Source organism: Alosa sapidissima, chromosome 18, assembly GCF_018492685.1.
Source record: "Alosa sapidissima isolate fAloSap1 chromosome 18, fAloSap1.pri, whole genome shotgun sequence".
NCBI classification, from domain to species: domain Eukaryota; kingdom Metazoa; phylum Chordata; class Actinopteri; order Clupeiformes; family Clupeidae; genus Alosa; species Alosa sapidissima.
The window spans coordinates 1,337,190-1,355,000 of record NC_055974.1 but is presented as its reverse complement, the minus strand read 5'-3'; the positions used below and the strand labels follow the sequence as shown (position 1 = coordinate 1,355,000).

Genomic DNA, 17,811 nt, shown 5'->3' with positions numbered 1-17,811 from the left:
ATCAGAGTATTTTGAACATGTTTCTTTTGTATTTTACTAGTGTATTCACTAGTATCACCTTGGCTGTCCAATTAGTTTGGGTCATTTTGCCTGCGGTCGAGATGGTGTGTGTGAATATCCTGCCGTCGTCGGGAATCCAGGGACCACAGATTCTCTCCTTCACCTGAAAATGAAGCAGCTGAAGAGTGAAAATGAAGAGTTTCTGGTTGACGCTGTAGAGTTGTTGAGAATGGAAAGCAATTCTAATAGTATGATGAAGGACGCAAATGAATCTTCTCCCCCTTTGATAACTACATATTCCTCCATTGCTGTTGCTTTTCCCCTGCCTGTGTTTATCATGCTACAGTACGTATACATGGAGAATGCTGTTGAATCAAACAAAAAAGGCTCCCATAAAATGTTCTCCGTTTCTGACAAGTTCTCCAAGTGTACTACTCACAGAACATAGGTTTACATGAACACAGACAAAACATTCCTTTATTAGAATTAGCGGCATGTTAGGGTGTGTGTGTATTCTTGTGTTTTTAGTTCATTACCAGGTAGCCCATGGGACAGGAGTGGATGTTGGCGTGGTGGATGCAGCAGTTGTCCCCATTTGCGTCCTTCCAGTCGGGGCAGTCGTGCTCCTCACAGAAGTGGCGCGCCTCTGCTGCGTTACTGATAGAGCTGACGGGGAGAACACACACACTACGCTCAGAGGAGAGGAGAGCCAGGGGCAGCGCGGAAATACACAGGCCGACACAGAGAGATGGAGAGAGTGGAAGAGATGAAGAGATGGAGGCTGGAACAAAAATGTGGGTAAGGCATGTGTGTGTGAGAGAGATAGTGTGTGTGTGTGTGTGTGTGTGTGTGTGTGTGTGTGTGTGTGTGTGTATGTGTGTGTGTGTATGTGCATCTGTCTGTGTGAATGATGAGAGTGTGAGAGTGAATGAGTGAGTGACAATAATGGACAAACAAAAAAAGAGAAAGCGAGAGAGAGAGAGAGAGAGAGAGAGAACGAGAAAGAGAAAGAAAGTGAGAGACAGAGGGGTATGGGTGCAAGGGAGGAGGCTGTACCTGTGTGTGAAGAGGTGGTGATCCACTGCCCACTGGTAGAAGTGCTCTTTCACAGTCACTGAGTAGATCACCTCAAACTCCTCCCCAATGATTACTCGCTTTGGAGGCCGCACTACCCACGCCATCTCCAGACCTGTACACACAAATTCACACACACACACACACACACACACACACACACACACACACACACACACACACACACACATGGATACACACAGACAGACAGACAGACAAACACACACACACACACACACACACACACACATACACACACATACACACACATACACATACGGATACACGCACATGCACACACACCCACACATACAGATATGTACGGATACACACACACACACGCGCACACAGACAGACAGACAGACAGACACACACACACACACACACACACACACATGCACATCCACAAATGAGCGCGCTCACCCACAGAGACCAACATTCTCCTTTCTCTCTTATTCACCCTCCTTTTCATGGCCAACATACTCCTGGTGATGTTGATGGTGCTGGTGATGCCCACTAATGTATTCACACACATTCACATTTGACATGTGATGTTCACATGTGCCGTAGTATTGTAGCCTACGCATTTCTGCTGTACAGGTGTCTTATCATATTCATACTGAACCTAAATGTAGCAATTTGGAAGACTGGTTTGGCTTTTTTACGGACTTGCTCACTCCCCATAGAGAATAGAACGTCACAATGAAAAAGCCATTTTATAAATCACAAAAGAGTGGATCCACCGCGCTTCTGCAGCATTACATCTGGTGCATCAGACGAAGAGCGGACCGTGTAGATATACTAGAAGTAAAAATTCGGAGCAGCACAGATGTAGTATTAGCTATAAACTTTAATTAAGGTGCACCATTTTATAAATCCTTTGCCAATCATATTGCCACTGAGCCCAAGGAGGGGAGAATAAAGGGTGAAGGGTCGTTAGCACTCATCAGATACTTTCTGTCTCTGAGCCTGATAGCCTTCTCCTTCACCAGGTCTGCTTCAACACACACACACACACACACACACACACACACACACACACACACACATTCCTTCTGGCTGTTTTCAAGCTATTCAAGTCTACATTTGACTATCTGTGTGTGAGTGTTTGTCCAATGCACTCACCTCCACAATTGATCATATTTAGCTCATCTGGATCATCCAGAGGCCAGCAATCAAACTCAGTGTTATCTAGATCATGCCATCCAAGCACACAGCTCACAAGAAGTGACTACACGTACACACACACACACACACACACACGTATGCACGCACACACACACACACAAAAATAATCACACACACACACACCATTCAGAAAACATGAGCTATGGAGTAACATACCTAAATACACAAAAGATCTACATTAATCTACAAGTTTTGATCTATGTATGTTGATCTATGTGAGTGTCTACTATGGGTAAAATGCAACTGAAATTAATTATCTGAGATAATCACCAGATCTAGCCAGTTGGTACATCCAATAAATTAGAGTTCAGTTAAGATAAACTGTTTTATTTTGTACAGTAACACACTATTGATCAAATGCTGTTTTATTTTGTACAGTGTTACACACTATTGATCAAATACATATTTTATAAACTGTTTCATTAATTTAAGTACCATTTAATAATGGATTAGGAAATGGCAAAAAAAATGCTCACCAAGATCACGACTTCCAAGCGCAGCATCTCTCTGTGAGCTCTTCTGTGCCGTTGTTGTCAAACTGACACTTTTTTTTGTTTTGAAACAAATGAACAAATGAAAAGGCCTATATATTACACTTTACTTTTTTTTAATTGTCAGAGCTTTACTCCAAGCGCTTTGCGAGTAGAAGAACTGAATGAGCGGTGAGACACTCCGCGATACTCAGCAGCAACATCTAAGCGCAGGATGGGTCTGATAACTGTGAGCGCGCGCGCGTCTGATGTGCAGGTGGCAGAGGAGAGTTCGCTTACAAGTATGAACGGCTGTTCATTACAAACTAATCCACAGTCACGTAGATGAAGAGTTCGTTTAAATAGATATTACATAAATGAAGAGGGGCGAATTGTTTTTTTGTTTGTTTGATTATAATTTTATTCGCAAATTCACAACCATTAATTAGCCTAATGTGCCATGGATGGATTTCATGATTAGCCTACCTGAGTCTAATGACTTATTGTAATCTTATGACATTTTTTATTTTCTGACGAAGAGACGCAAACGTTGGCCATAAGAGAGTGTGCCACTTCGCTTTGTCGACGCACCCTACGTTTGATGGAGACCTCCAAACATTTAATAGGTCTCTGTCTGCCCTCATGTGGCAGTAGAGCGAACTGCTGTAGCCCAAAAAATAGACGCAGTAGCACATAATCGCCCGCAAGTGTAACAAAATATCAAGACAGAAGAGTAGCCTACTGAGAAAGGTTAATCTTGATACTCTATCATCTTTCCATCGCAGAAAGCACTGCTGACATGCGCATGCGCTGTCCACTGCTTAAAGAGCAAGCGACAGAGCAGCGCGCATTTGAGGTGGGTTCTGTGAAATGTACCAAGCACCAAACCAAAACTAAGCGCTACGGATGGACAGCAGGAATGTCTCGAATAAATTTTAGATGATGATGTGTGTGATTTATTTCATTTTTCCAAGCGGCAAGGGCCATATACGTTTAATACCACCGATGCCTTACAAGGTGCGCATATGACCATATTTACGTGACCAAATTGGTCTCCACTCTTAAACACCATAATTTGATTTATTTGACTTTGGCTCTGCTGCTGGTGTTGCTAGGATAAGCTGCGTCCAGCAGGACATTGTAACATGATTGGCTTGCATCCCACAGCTGAAAGCCAATCAGCGGCCGATGCGGTTTATGCTTGTAAAATTAGCCTCCGCTATCAGAGCTGGAGCATCGCGGAAGCTCCTTTGCCCCTGTGCCCCTATTGGTGAGGCTACTGGCTTGTGGCTACTGGTGGCTGGCGGAGGCGGCGAGGGACACCGGGAGATCCATCAGAGGACACGGGACCGTCCGTGCAAGGACCGACGCTTCACCCCCTCGCGGAAAGATGCGGACGAAACGCGGCGTTGCGCGAGACACGGTGAGAAATATTTCATCGACTGAAATAGCTGATGACATAATCCCTCCCTCTCGCTCTCTCTTTGTGCTTGTAAGACTGGCATCTGGTGTTGTGGATAAGAAACCGCAGAGAGCCATCCATTTTCGTATTTATCGCACACGTACAGCGCACTCATGAGAAGACATGTTGGGATTGTGGCGGGGGGATTAAGGCCGTGGTTGCATGTCCATAGCGCGCGGGGAGCTGACTTGTGTCGATGGAACATAGAGGATGCATAGGCTACAGAGTGCATCCATGCCTGTTTTACATCGTGTGTAAACATGATTTAGGGTAGTGTTGAGACATGATGCCAGTGTTGATGCATGTGCGTGTCCATGGCAATGTGTACCTTGTGCACTGAGTATGCTACGCAGGCCACTATCACATTTGTAGTGTGTGTACGTGTGTGTGAGAGAGAGAGAGAAAGAGGGAGGGAGAGAGAGAGAGAGGTGCACCTGCATATCAGGCACCTGCGAAGCTGAGCTATATGCATCGAGTTCATTCATCACAGTCCCTGGTGTAATGCAGTAGGATGTATTTGCATTAAAATGTAATGGATTGAATCCCCCTAAGGTGTTATGTTAGCTTGTAACACTATTGCAAAAATCAAATGATAATCTCCATAACAACTCCAACCTCTACAAACACAAGGTTTCTTAGTAGACCACTCAATATTCTTTTATTCAAGTTACTTCAGCAAGATACAGATAGATCTAAGCTGAAGTAACTTGAATATTTCCCCACCCCCCTTGTAAATGGTGATTAATTCCTGGTGATGTAACAAGTCTCTTTGAGGCCCCTGCCCTGACCTGTTGGTCTGCTGTTTGCAAACTCACATGTTTATGAGCTTTGGACCATTTCAGCAGATTCAGGGTCAGGCATGGAACTGCCAATGCCAAGCTGGAGGATTTTAAAGTGGGCACATGCGGGCTAAATATGCTTTTATGTAGCTGGCGGGATGTTTATGTGGTGGATATCGGGGGGGGGATCCTTGCACAGCTGACCCCATCCATGGGCACAGGTCACCAGCTGTCATTTCCATCAAATGAAGTAGCCTGCACCAGCACACAGAGAGGATGTCCAGTGCACCAGCACACAGAGAGGATGTCCAGTGCTCCAGCACACAGAGAGGATGTCCAGTGCTCGATGTGCCTAAATGTTCCATTTAATTATATGGGATAATGGGGAACATAGAGTGGTCATTTTTCCAGGTCTGTATAGCATGGGATGTCTTTAATGGTTGTTACACCTTGATAGTTGCACTGAGGCATCCAAATGAACTTAGAGTAATAGTGCTTGAATAGATTCTGTCTCATTATGCTTATTTCTCTATTTCTCTGGTGCTGTTTATGTCTAGTTTCTAAACACTGTGGAGCAGATTAGTTTACCTATAGGTGTCCTTTTAGACCAACTTATTCTGATCACTTTATCAACACATTTTGAAAAGTGTTTCCTCATAGGTGCTGATAGACAACAGGGACAAAGCAACAAGCATCACACATTAAACCAACCCATATTTAAGAAGTCTTTGAGATCTATTGTACAACATTTTAGCCTGGTGTTGCTTTTATGCTAGGTTTAATGTGTATGCACCCCCCCCCCCCCCAAATTGGATATTTCCTTTGGGAATATATTTGGGATTTTGGAAATCCTGCACTGTAAAGGATATTGCACAATTGCAATTGCACCTACCCCCACACACACACACACAGTCACTGCTCCACTCCCCTCCCACCCACACACACATCTTCACTGTCATCACTCACATACATCATACATACAGTACTCTGCTTGCAATAGTAAGTCCCTTCACCATACTTGCAGTACACTTCCCCCCCCCCCCCAATACACAGCACATTGTCTCATGAGGAAGCTTCTCCAACACACATATTGCACACTGCCCTCTCCCCACATACACAGCACACTATCCCATCTCCCCTGTCATCCCCCCAACACACACACCAAGATCCCTGGCAGTTGGGTTAGCCCCTTGAGCCGTGGATCTGCCCAAGGTTTCTTCCTTGGTAAGGGAGTTTTTCCTTGCCCCTGTTGCTCTTGGGTGCTCCTTGTTGGTGCTCCTTGTTGGTGCCCCCCCCCCCCCATTTCAATCCTCCCCCACCTTTCTTATGCAGCCCTTGCCACTTAATCTACTAAACCCCTCTTCTACTGCACTTTGCACTTTTTACCACCCCCCCCCCCCCCCAATAAATGCACAAATAGGCTGACACCAGACATAATTTCACTGCATTTCTTACTTCCAGTAACTATATGCATGTGACAATAAACTTCCTTGTATCCTTGCACTGTAAAGGATTTTGTTCTTGAATTAAGCCTGGAGTGATTGGATCAGCACTGACAAAATTCTCATCCAGTGCGCCTATTAGAACACTGATGTTTTCACCTGACCTGGCCTCTAACCTCATTGATTGGTTGGCCTAAACCTCTTCTTGATTGACAGCCTCCGTTCTAGCCTGAAGACAAGTGAGATGAGGTGTCCCCGAAAAGAAAGTGATGCCTCTTCATTACGCACGAAGTGGTTTACTCTACATATAGGTGTTGTGTACTGTAGTTGAACAAATTCTAAAATAGGACTGTGGCAGGCGGACACGCAATGGTGTTCACCAACATGTGACTCAGATGGATCTGCTGTTTTGAGAACAGTGTGATAACAGCAAAGAGCCACATGGCAACACATTTCTCAATTCCAACTTGGACCATGTTATGTGACTATAAATCCGATTTAGATCAAGGCCATCTGTGCGCAACTCCAGTAGAAACAGGAGGATCACGCAGTCTGAATTTGGGGATATTTCATAAGTTTCATTTGAGTTTCCACACATGCTTCATCAACACAATTGTCTTTTCATTGCACTGTTTACTTATTGTTTTATCTATCTATCTATCTATCTATCTATCTATCTATCTATCTATCTATCTATCTATCTATCTATCTATCTATCTATCTATCTATCTATCTGTACTAGTATTAGAAAGCCTCCCTCCAAATGTCATCGGAGAAGTAAATTGTAAACATGTGTGTGTATGTATGTACATGTTTGTTTTTATATGTGTGTGTGTGTGTGTGTGTGTGTGTGTGTGTGTGTGTGTGTGTGTGTGTGTGTGTGTGTGTGTGTGTGTGTGTGTGTGTCTCAGTGATGGCGGAGCCCGCAGAGGAGCGTGTGTATCGCTGGAGGCAGGCGCTGCAAGAGGGCCTAGAGTACCAGCGCTCAGGGGTGCTCCCTCTGCTGGGCAGCCCTCGCTACTGCGCCGGGACCAACACAGCCAGCGGCTATTTGTGCCAGAGTGGACACTGCTGTGGCGAGTCCGGCTGCTGCTCCTACTACTACGAGCTCTGGTGTAAGACATGCAGTACTCTTTCATTTAATTTCTTATATCATGCATGTGTGTGACTGGGACGCCTGTGTTCTGTGCCTGAATGTCCAAGAAAAAATGATCCTAAGGGTGAGGCTAACCTAACCTAACCTACCACTGAACGCACTTGTTTTACTGCTACTTTAAATATAACTTTTCTTACTCAGAACTTTGTATTCCCATAGGGCTTTCACTGTGCTTTTGGTACATTTTGCACACATAAACCTGCCACACCTAATAATGCATCATCATATAGCATATCATTTGTTAACACCATATAATAATCACAATTTACATACAACATATTCAAACATACAGAGCAACCACGCTGTGCTTTTCTCTGAAATATCACAAGCTTTTTAAGAAAAAATATTCACATCAAGCCATGTGTGTGTATGTGTGTGTGCGTGTGTGTGTGCGCGTGGGTGCGTGCATGTGTGTGCGTGTGTGTATGTGCATGTGTGTGTGTGTGTGTGTGTGCGCGTGTGCGTGTACAGGGTTCTGGCTGCTGTGGAGTGTGTTGATCCTGTTCAGCTGCGGCTGTGCCTACCACCACCGCCAAGCCAAGCAGCGCCAGCAGCAGCAGCTGCAGCGGCAGAGGGACATCAACCTGTCGGCCTACCAGCGCGCCCGCACCTACAGCGCCTCCATGCTGGACCTCAGTAAGAGCCCCTCCGCTCTGCTCGCCCACTCTCACCCTCTCCTTCATCAACCTCATGGCTTTCATAAATAACGTTCACGCTAAAAGTTGTTCATACGACACCTATAATGCCTCTATGCTGGACCTCAGTAAGAGCTCCTCTGCTCTCAACCTACCATCACTGTCCTCTCTCCTTCATCTTCCCCATCGTAATCATTGCTCATGTAAAGATGCGTACAACTATTAGGCCTAAATCTGTCAATCATAAATTAAGTAAATGTCCAGGCTCCCTGCTGGACCTCAGGATGACCCCTCTGCTCCAGTCTCTCCCACTGCTCTTGTCATCCTCTCATCCTCCCCATCTTCTTGTCTTCTTCCTCATGTATAGATGTCGTCCCCTTAGAATTATAGGTCCTATCTACATTCTGAGTAGTTCTGAGATATTGAGCTTCAAAGTTTTAGAATTCCATAGAGTTATACTGATAAATGGAACAAATGTCTTTAGATATAATGTCCAAAAATGCATACAAACAAAAACCATCTCACCTCACCTTCTTAAAGGTCCAGTATGTAGGAAATAATGGAAAATAAACTGTAACCATTCCAAAAATGATCACCATATGTTGTCAGAGAGTAAGGAAACACGATGAATTGAAGTAATGGCTTATTTGACAACATTACTCTAACCCGTAAAACCCCGTAAAACCCATGAAAAAAATAAGTTACGGGGCGGAATCTCTTGGAATTTTTGTTTATGTTTTGAACGATTAATTCTAGAATAGCGTATTAATAATGGGTTAGCTAAGTCTTCATTACATCTGGCAACCCAGAAGAGGCTCGCGTCTGGTAGTCTTGAGAACATTCACCAGTGTTTTGATTTTGGCCTGCAGAACGTTCTGTAACAATCCTACAAATCGCACCTTTAAGGTGTCACAGAATGAGAATATGTCAATAACTCAGTTTTGACAAAAATGTCAGATAGAACCTTATAATTCTAAGGGGACAATATCTATGTCTATTTAGCATATGTCTTTCAAAATGAATTAAATGTTTACAGTTAAATTGTAATGTTTTAGTGTACAAATACGCTGTGCATTTCTGTGCAAAGTGGCAAGTCATGGAAACATTATTCAAAGCAACCAGTGAGGTTAGGGTGCCATTCCAAAAGTGTTGCTCGATTGTAAGCATTGTGAATCATGATGTGCTTTGATTGGCAGGTTTCCTGGCCTCGCTGAAGCTGCCATCCTATGAGGAGGTAGCTGCCCAGCCCAGAACCCCACCCCCTCCTTACAGCTGTGTGGGCTACCCGCGGGGCACTGCCCACCTGCTGTCCTCCCAGAGCTCCGACAACTACACCAGCTGCTCATGCGACTCCTGCTGTCAATCGTCCCCCTACAGTTACACCCCCTCCACCAGCCACGCCTCCTCGCCCGGTGACAGCGACCCAGGCCCCGCCCCACTGAGTCGTGAGGTCCTCGCCATTGCACAGAGCCCCTCGCCAATCACCAGCCCGGACTCTGGGGCTGCCCGCAGCCTCATTGCAGCAGCAGAACCAGCTAGAACCAGCACCAGTAACCTCAGAAGCGCCAGCACCGCCAGTTCCCCCAGCAACCCCAGTAACCCGAGCAACGCCAGTAACCCAGGGAACGGCAGTAACTCAGTTAGCATCGCTAAGTCCAAAAGTAGCAGCATTGAAGCTAATGTCAGTGGCACGCAGCAAGCCAGCCTGAGCAGCATTGGCAATGCCAACTGCACCATAATCTTACACCCGCCCGGCGTTACGGTGGGTCTGAGCACAAACCAGCCCTCCTCCCCTCTCGCTCTGACCTCCCCTCCCTCTCTGACCTCCCCTCCTCCTTTCCTGCCCTTCTCCGACCCACTAGATGTGACCACTGGGCAAATTGTGGAGATGACAAAAGGGGCGTGTCCGTTGGACGATAGTCCAGCCCAGTCCCCGCCCCTCAGGACAGCTCTGCTGGACCCGGGCAGGCGGGACTCGGCGACCTCCGACCCGGAAATGGACCAGAGCCACTTCCAGCAGCGCCGGCTGACAGGAGACTCCGGCATTGAGGTGTGCCGCTGCCACATCGACCCTGATGAGCAGGACAACGTCAGCACCCTGGACAACAGTCTCCATGACGACGACAACTGCACAGCACGAGCCAAGGAAGCAGACCAGGCAGGGGGCAAAGAGACGGGGCCTGATCAGTGTGGCCACTCCCCCGGCGTGCCCAAAGACGCTGGGTCTGACATGGTGGTGATTGCCATGGAAACAGTCTGACAAAAAGTAACGAGGATTTAGTAGGAAGGAGTCAGCTGGCCACCAATGGCCGCTTATTAGAAGTAGAATGACCGGTCAATGCTAATCAGATGTGTAACAGTCAATCAATGCCAAGCGGAGGTTAATCAGTGGCAAGCATACTGTGTTCTCGACAGAGTGGTGAAGAATACTCTGATTTGTACAGAAACCTATCACAACATAGCCTAATCTTTCCCATATGGTATGGCCAATCATGATAAAGTTCCTGTGCTCCATTATGTGAGACCAAACACAATTGTGTAGTGCAGCCAAGCCAATCAAAGTCAAGCTCACTGTGTTCTGTGTCCAAACAATGACTATCAAGAGCACCCAGTTGCAGCTGAGACTGCCATGTTCTTCTCTTGCCACCTCTAAAACTGTGTTGCATGCTGGGACAGATGGAAAGACTTAAAAATGGTCTTATAGCAGACTATTGGAGAGGAAGCATAGGGGCAAGCAAATTTTAGTCGGTACTGTCCGAGGCGAAGCTTCTAACGAACAATTACATGCAAAAACACACACATACACACGCACACACACACACACACTTATCTGTGAATCAGAATATGACTGTTGGGTACTGTGTAATGACATTTAGCAGTTTACGATAATATTACTCCAGTAGGACAACATTAACCTTCCTTTTGTTATGAATAACCACTACAGTGACCGCCACGGTCTGGCCTATAGCACATGAATAGAGACTTCCTTCACTCCTGGAGAGATCACACTCTGAAAATAACTCTCCACAGAATCTGGGCACAGAGCAGATATGGTGGTGATGACCTTAAGGTGACCCTTCTATCTTTCAATGAAAGCAGCTGTCTCTGCACACAGCACCTGGCCCAGTTCTGGTTCTGGTCTGAATCCAGCCAGAGTTCATTTGTCCAGCCTGGAGCAAGCTATGATCCTCTCACACGCCGGCCCACCAGTGATCTTCACTCTTCATACGCACGGTAAAACTTCCAGTGTGGCAAAAGGGAGGTAGATGATGTACTCACCCCTCTGCTGATCTGCTCAAGTAGACTGAGAATGACGTTGTTTTACCAGTATATTTTGGTGCTGTCCTTAGTTATAAAGTCAGTGAAATGAATTAGGTTGTCATTTTGATCCCATATTGTTGTTGGGGTTAAACAGAATATGATTGTCAAGTGTTAAGTGTTGTGTTCTGCTAACAGCGTGCTATTTCATCATGGCTCAATGTGAGTGGAGGCAGAGGCCCCTTCTCTACAACATAATATCTTATAAAGCTGACCAAAGTATGGAACATCTTTCTTTACTGATACAATAAACAGCTAATGATGGTTGTCTTTGAGTGCGTATCTCTCTTTCTATTTCTGTGTGTGTGTGTGTGTTTGCATTGGCAAGAGAGGGAGTAGGCTATCAAGTCTGGTGGCTGTCAACATCGTCTTTCCCCCTCATGGGAAATATTTCCTATTCAGCCACATCGGAGTTAGTAGGTAACACTGAAAACAATTCGTTTATCATTATTTAAACAAAGAGTGTATGTAGCCTAGGATACTGAGTGTTAACAGACAGGCTACACCAGGGAACTAACTGAAGCCTTCCGTTTGCGGAGCGTAATTTTATTTTTTTTATTTTTTTTATTATACGCGCCTCTATTACTATTACACTGTATTGCATTGCTTACAGTGGAGATTAATTGTTGTAGGAAGCATACGCGTGACCAAAACGCTTCAATGTAGCTTGCCTGATCGTTTCCATGGTGCACAAGGTACAAGGATACAAGGAAGTTTATTGTCACATGCATATAGTTACTGGAAGTAAGAAATGCAGTGAAATTATGTCTGGTGTCAGCCTATTTGTGCATTAATGGGGGGGGGGGGGGGGGGTAAAGAGTGCAGTAGAAGAGGGGTTTAGTAGATTAAGTGGCAAGGGCTGCATAAAAAAGGTGGTGGAGGATTGGGATTGGGTGGGGGGCACCAACAAGGAGCACCCAAGAGCAACAGGGGCAAGGAAAAACTCCCTTACCAAGGAAGAAACCTTGGGCAGATCCACGGCTCAAGGGGCTAACCCAACTGCCAGGGGTCTTGGTGTGTGTGTTGGGGGGATGACAGGGGAGATGGGATAGTGTGCTGTGTATGTGGGGAGAGGGCAGTGTGCAATATGTGTTGGGGAAGCTTCCTCATGAGACAATGTGCTGTGTATTGGGGGGGGGGGGGCAGTGTGCTGTAAGTATGTTGGGGATGTGTGTTGGAGAAGCTTCCTGATGAAATAATGTGCTGTGTATGTGGGGGGGGGGCAGGGACTTACTATTGCAAGCAGAGTACTGGATGTATGATGTATGTGAGTGATGACAGTGAAGACGTGTGTGTGGGCGGGAGGGGAGTGGAGCAGTGACTGTGTGTATGTGTGTGTGTGTGTAGTGTGTGTGTGGGCAGTGTGCTGTAAGTATGTTGGGGATGTGTGTTGGAGAAGCTTCCTGATGAAATAATGTGCTGTGTATGTAGGGGGGGGGGGGGGGGGGCAGGGACTTACTATTGCAAGCAGAGTACTGTATGTAATGTATGTGAGTGATGACAGTGAAGATGTGTGTGTGGGCGGGAGGGGAGTGGAGCAGTGACTGTGTGTGTGTGTGTGTGTAGTGTGTGTGTGGGTATGTGGGGGCAGTGTGCTGTAAGTATGTAGAGGATGTGTGTTGGAGAAGATCCTGAAGACAATGGGGGGGGGGGGGCAGAAAGGCTAGGCAATCAAGGACATGGGTAGATGGAGGAGAAATCAAAAATAATAAATAAAAAGTGTGCAAAAGTTGGAGAAAGTCAGATATGTGTGTGTGTGTGTGTGTGTGTGTTTTGACGTGTGATGAAATAAGAAAATAAATAAAAGGTCTGTAGCATAGGGAGAGGGATGTAAAAGTGCTAAAAGTCTTGTAGGTGTGTGTGGGTGTGTGGGTGTGTGTGTGTGTGTGTGTGTGGGGGGGGGGGGGGGGGGGTCATGAGTGCTGAGGAGTGAATGAATGCAAAGTCAGTATAGTGTGAGTTCAGAGTTGGGAAATGTTTGAGAGTGCTGAGGAGTGAATGTGTGCAAAGTCAGTATAGTGTGTGTTCAGAGTTCGGATGGCCTGGGGATAAAAACTTCTCCTGAGTCTCTCAGTTCTGGCTTTGTGACTACATAGGCGTCTTCTTGATTTCAGCGGTAGGAATAATCCATTGTTAGGATGAGAAGAGTCCTTCAGAATCTTTTGGGCTCTTAGGAGTACTCTTCTGGAATAGATATCTTGTAGAGCTGTAACTGTAGTTCTGCTGCTGCCTTCTGTAATCCACTACCATTTCCTTGGTTTTATTGATATTCAGTGTCAAGCTGTTAGATTGACACCACTGTGCCACCTCATCAACCTGATCCAAGTACAGCTGTTCATTGTTGTTACTAATCAGGCCCAAGATCACTGTGTCATCTGCAAACTTGATGATGGAGGTATGACTACTGTTGGCTTTGCGGTCATGTGTGTATATGTTGTACAGCAGTGGACTCAAAACACAGCCTTGGGGAGCACCAGTGCTGATGGTTAATGAGTCAGATGTCAGACCCCCCACTCTAACCACTTGTGAACGGTTGGTGAGGAAGTCAAATATCCAGAGACACAGGGTGGTGTTCAGTCCTAAGGCCTTCATCTTTGTGACCAAGGTGATAGGTACTATCGTGTTGAATGCTGAACTAAAGTCAATGAACAGCATCCTCACATAATTCCCATTCCCCTCCTCCAGGTGAGTTAAGGTGGTGTGCATAAGGTTTGAGATGGCATCCTCTGTAGACCTGTTGGCTCTGTAAGCAAATTGGAGGGGGTCGAATGAGGCAGGGAGGGATGAGCAGATAATGTTTTTCACAAGCTTCTCAAAACACTTCATCACTGTAGACGTCAGGGCTACTGGGCGGTAGTCATTCAGACATGATGGACTTTTGTTTTTCGGTACTGGAACAATAACAGACTGCTTGAGGCAAGTAGGAACTGTCTCTTGAGCCAATGATGTGTTAAAGATATAAGTGAACACAGGAGCTAACTGAGCAGCGCAGGATTTCAAAACCCTGTTAGAAATTCCATCCGGTCCAGTAGCTTTTCTACAATTAACCCTCCTAAAGGCATTGCTCACATCGACCTCAGAGACACAGAAAGGTGCATCCTCATTTGCTTAACATGCTGCAGCTAGTCCAATATAGTCTGTGTTTTTCATGTCAAAGCGAGCATAAAAAGCATTAAGTTCATCAGGGAGGGCTTTACTCACATTCATCATAGGAGGGGACTTTCTTTCAAAGCCAGTGATGGTTCGGAGTCCTTTCCATACACGTGCTGGATACCGCCGTCATGCTCTCCGGCAAAAGATTCTTTGGACGCCGCTATTTATGGATTTCCGGCTCCCATTGACTTACATTGAACACATGTAAACAAAACGTCAATTATGTGCTCAAACTAACGCCGCTGACTTATGAAAACCACCATTCCACTTTGATACGAAACTACATAATTGTACAACATTTATACAACAAAAATCACAGAATTTGGATCAAGTAATGTAGAGAAATCTTATGCAAAGTGTCAACCCCTAACAATGTGCCCATTGCCCGAATGTCAGAGTAATGACATTGAAAAAGGTACCTTAATGATACACTTTAATTTATAAAGGTACGAAGTATAAAAAGAAAAACACAATTTATCAGATGGATTACCCAAATAATTTGTAACGAAGTGTTATTCGAGGGCACATCTATTCCCAGAACTATAATGGGTGTTAAATATTCCACAACCACTAGATGGCAGCATGACACAGCACATAAAGTACACCTACGTGTCGCTGCGACCTGAAGGATGGCGTGGTTGAATATCCACTTCTCCTGCACTTCGGGTCTAATAGCGGGTGAATTGTATGACCACCAGATGACGCCATTTCACTGCACCTCGGGCCTAATAGCTGCTGTAACTTCGTTTAAGTAATAAGCCTCGAGGAGCCGACGGTTACACTTGTTTTATGGGCGTTGTTAGCCACGCTGCGCAAGCCGGGTAGGCTACAGAAGAAGCCAATAGGCTACAGTCGCGTGTGTTTGTGGTGATTTATTCCATGTATTAACAAAATAATAATGTAACATTCAAAAAATAGCCTACATAGATAAAAAAAAAAAAAAAAACTAAATAATTACACCAAAAAAGTAAAGAAGCTTTATCATTGATATATAAGCTTACTGAAAATCAAATATAGGCCTAGCCTACAATTGTGTTGCACAGACAATATGTCCTACAGATAATCACAACAGTAAGAACATAGGCTAACCTAAGTCATGACGACACGAGGGCTTAAGTCTCATGTTGGCCTATGACTACGTAGCCTAGGCTACCAAGCACGTCTGTGTCTGCGACAGTGAAATAGCTCCAATATTAATTGTGTCGCCAATACATATATGCTAACATGAATCTCATCAGTCACCTATAGATAAGGGTTAGGCTATAACATATGTAGGCTATAATGTAAAAATAGGGTCATATCATATAATGTTGACTTATTAAGATGGGGGAGAGAGCTGGACATATTACACTGAACTAACTGTTCATTGTTGAAAATCAATCAAAAGTTTGTAGTTGATCCGGATGTCATTGGTCGCAAGGACTGTTAATGGGTGTATCCACAATTGGGACCTTGTTACACGTTGGTCTTTCAGCTGCTAATGCAATCAGTGGCCGTCAGAAAACATGTTAGACAACTGAGGAATGAGATGCCACACATAAAATGTACAGTCAAACAGAATGCACAAACATCAATGGGAATCCACCAAACACAGCAGGGAACCATGTTATTGTCAATCAGCACTCTGCCACGCTAAATCAGACCTTATGTTTGTGCAGAGCAGAACAGATATTTGTAGATATGGTGCAGGACCTGTTAAGAGAGATTGGCAGCTCAGTCTCCCTCATATTAGTCCCTACGGTGAACGATGTAATAGCATAGTGCTGCTGCTTCTGATGTGCAAGACAAGACAGGGTATATATTCATAATGTGACAGGCAGCATGTATTTATCATTATGTTACAACCTCTGCACAACTACTATTGATGTTAGAAGAACAAAACAATACATCTTCAAATGTTCATTGCTTATTACATGTGTTATAAAAACAAAATCCTTGTCTGCTTTCTGTGTTTTTGCATGCACCATGTCTACAGGGGTGTAAAGACATATTTGTTCACCATGCACTTAGGCTGTTCTGAGTCATTGTTTGTATGTTATAGTATTTGTTGATTTCCATTTATTGCCCATTGATATTGCATTCATTCATTATTGTTTATTATTGCTATTCTCCTTATTAATGTAGTGTCACCAACATTTAAAATAATATCAACTGACATTGTTATTCATAGCCATATTTATTCTGCTCTTATAAGGTAATACAGTGCACATATTTATATTTCATTTATACTACTCTAAACCACCTTCTGAAAATCAACTGTATAGTGTTTCACTGCACCATATTTCTTGACCTGTCTCACCACCTGCCTATAGGCTGCTTACACCACCTTACTTACAACACTTGAAGAGCCAAAAATAAAGCTCAGCACACCTGTTCAACAAGTTTTTATTGTCCACTACTGGGGAAATTCATCGGCAACACTTTATTTTAATGTGTCGCTGTTACAGTGTACCTACCTAATTAGGTACAGTGGTACAACCTGTGTAACAACATGTACTATCAGGTACTGTACTATCATTGTACTTGCATTATGTATTTGTGGGTACCTACATAGGCTATAGTTGTTACATTGTAATACTGAGTGCTTTTACAAAACGTTGCCAATTTGCCTAAATTTTCATCAGAGGCAAAGAGCTGACCTGAGACCTGCTGGATGGGGTAAATCTGGTCATGAAAGATTTGATATACAAATCATTCTTAGCTCCAGTCAAGGCCTCATTGTCTTCAGTGTACATGTAACAGCTGTGCTGCTACAACCTTGTTACTCTTTGATACAGTGGAATAAACCTATTAAGTGTACCAATTAATTACTTACAGGTACATATGACATGTATGTTGTGTCTTCGATGTCTTGGAACAGGTCTACTAATTCACATGTACTGTGTGGTGTAACAGCAGACATGTTTCAACACATCAATTACAGGATGCATGACATCATTGACAGGATATAATATGTACATGTAAGTACTTAACTGGTACACTTTATTTGAATGGGTTTATCCCACTGTATCAAAAGAGTAATAAATAACACAGTTGATACATGTACTACAGTATGTAGGGTAATGGCAGACATGTTCCAAGACACCAATGACACAACATGTAATGTAATATGTAATTGTAAGTGGGCAGTTCCA

The 17,811-nt window shown here is 44.5% G+C and overlaps 2 protein-coding genes across 3 annotated transcripts in view; one reads left to right on the top strand and one right to left on the bottom strand.

Annotated features, from left to right (window-relative positions):
- LOC121690390 (atrial natriuretic peptide receptor 1-like) overlaps positions 1 to 2,793 on the bottom strand; it is a 13,028-nt gene extending 10,235 nt beyond the window's left edge. The window contains exons 1-5 of the mRNA XM_042070914.1: positions 2,739 to 2,793; positions 2,200 to 2,305; positions 1,057 to 1,189; positions 537 to 666; positions 59 to 163 (exon numbers count right to left, since the gene is read on the bottom strand). Coding sequence (XP_041926848.1) covers positions 59 to 163; positions 537 to 666; positions 1,057 to 1,189; positions 2,200 to 2,305; positions 2,739 to 2,765 — 501 coding nt within the window. The 5' untranslated portion in view covers positions 2,766 to 2,793. The remainder of the gene's footprint in view (positions 1 to 58; positions 164 to 536; positions 667 to 1,056; positions 1,190 to 2,199; positions 2,306 to 2,738) is intronic.
- Positions 1 to 11,791, top strand: part of LOC121690389 (WW domain binding protein 1-like) — a 12,387-nt gene extending 596 nt beyond the window's left edge. The window contains exons 1-4 of one of the 2 annotated variants that reach the window (XM_042070912.1): positions 1 to 794; positions 7,327 to 7,530; positions 8,043 to 8,207; positions 9,403 to 11,791. The exon at positions 1 to 794 is cut by the window's left edge and continues 596 nt beyond it. In XM_042070912.1, the coding sequence (XP_041926846.1) occupies positions 749 to 794; positions 7,327 to 7,530; positions 8,043 to 8,207; positions 9,403 to 10,466 (1,479 nt within the window). In that variant the 5' untranslated portion in view covers positions 1 to 748 and the 3' untranslated portion in view covers positions 10,467 to 11,791. Of the gene's footprint in view, positions 795 to 3,919; positions 4,156 to 7,326; positions 7,531 to 8,042; positions 8,208 to 9,402 lie in introns of those variants that run through there. The other variant, XM_042070911.1, reaches the window with a different exon arrangement.
- Positions 11,792 to 17,811: the final 6,020 nt, after the last annotated feature.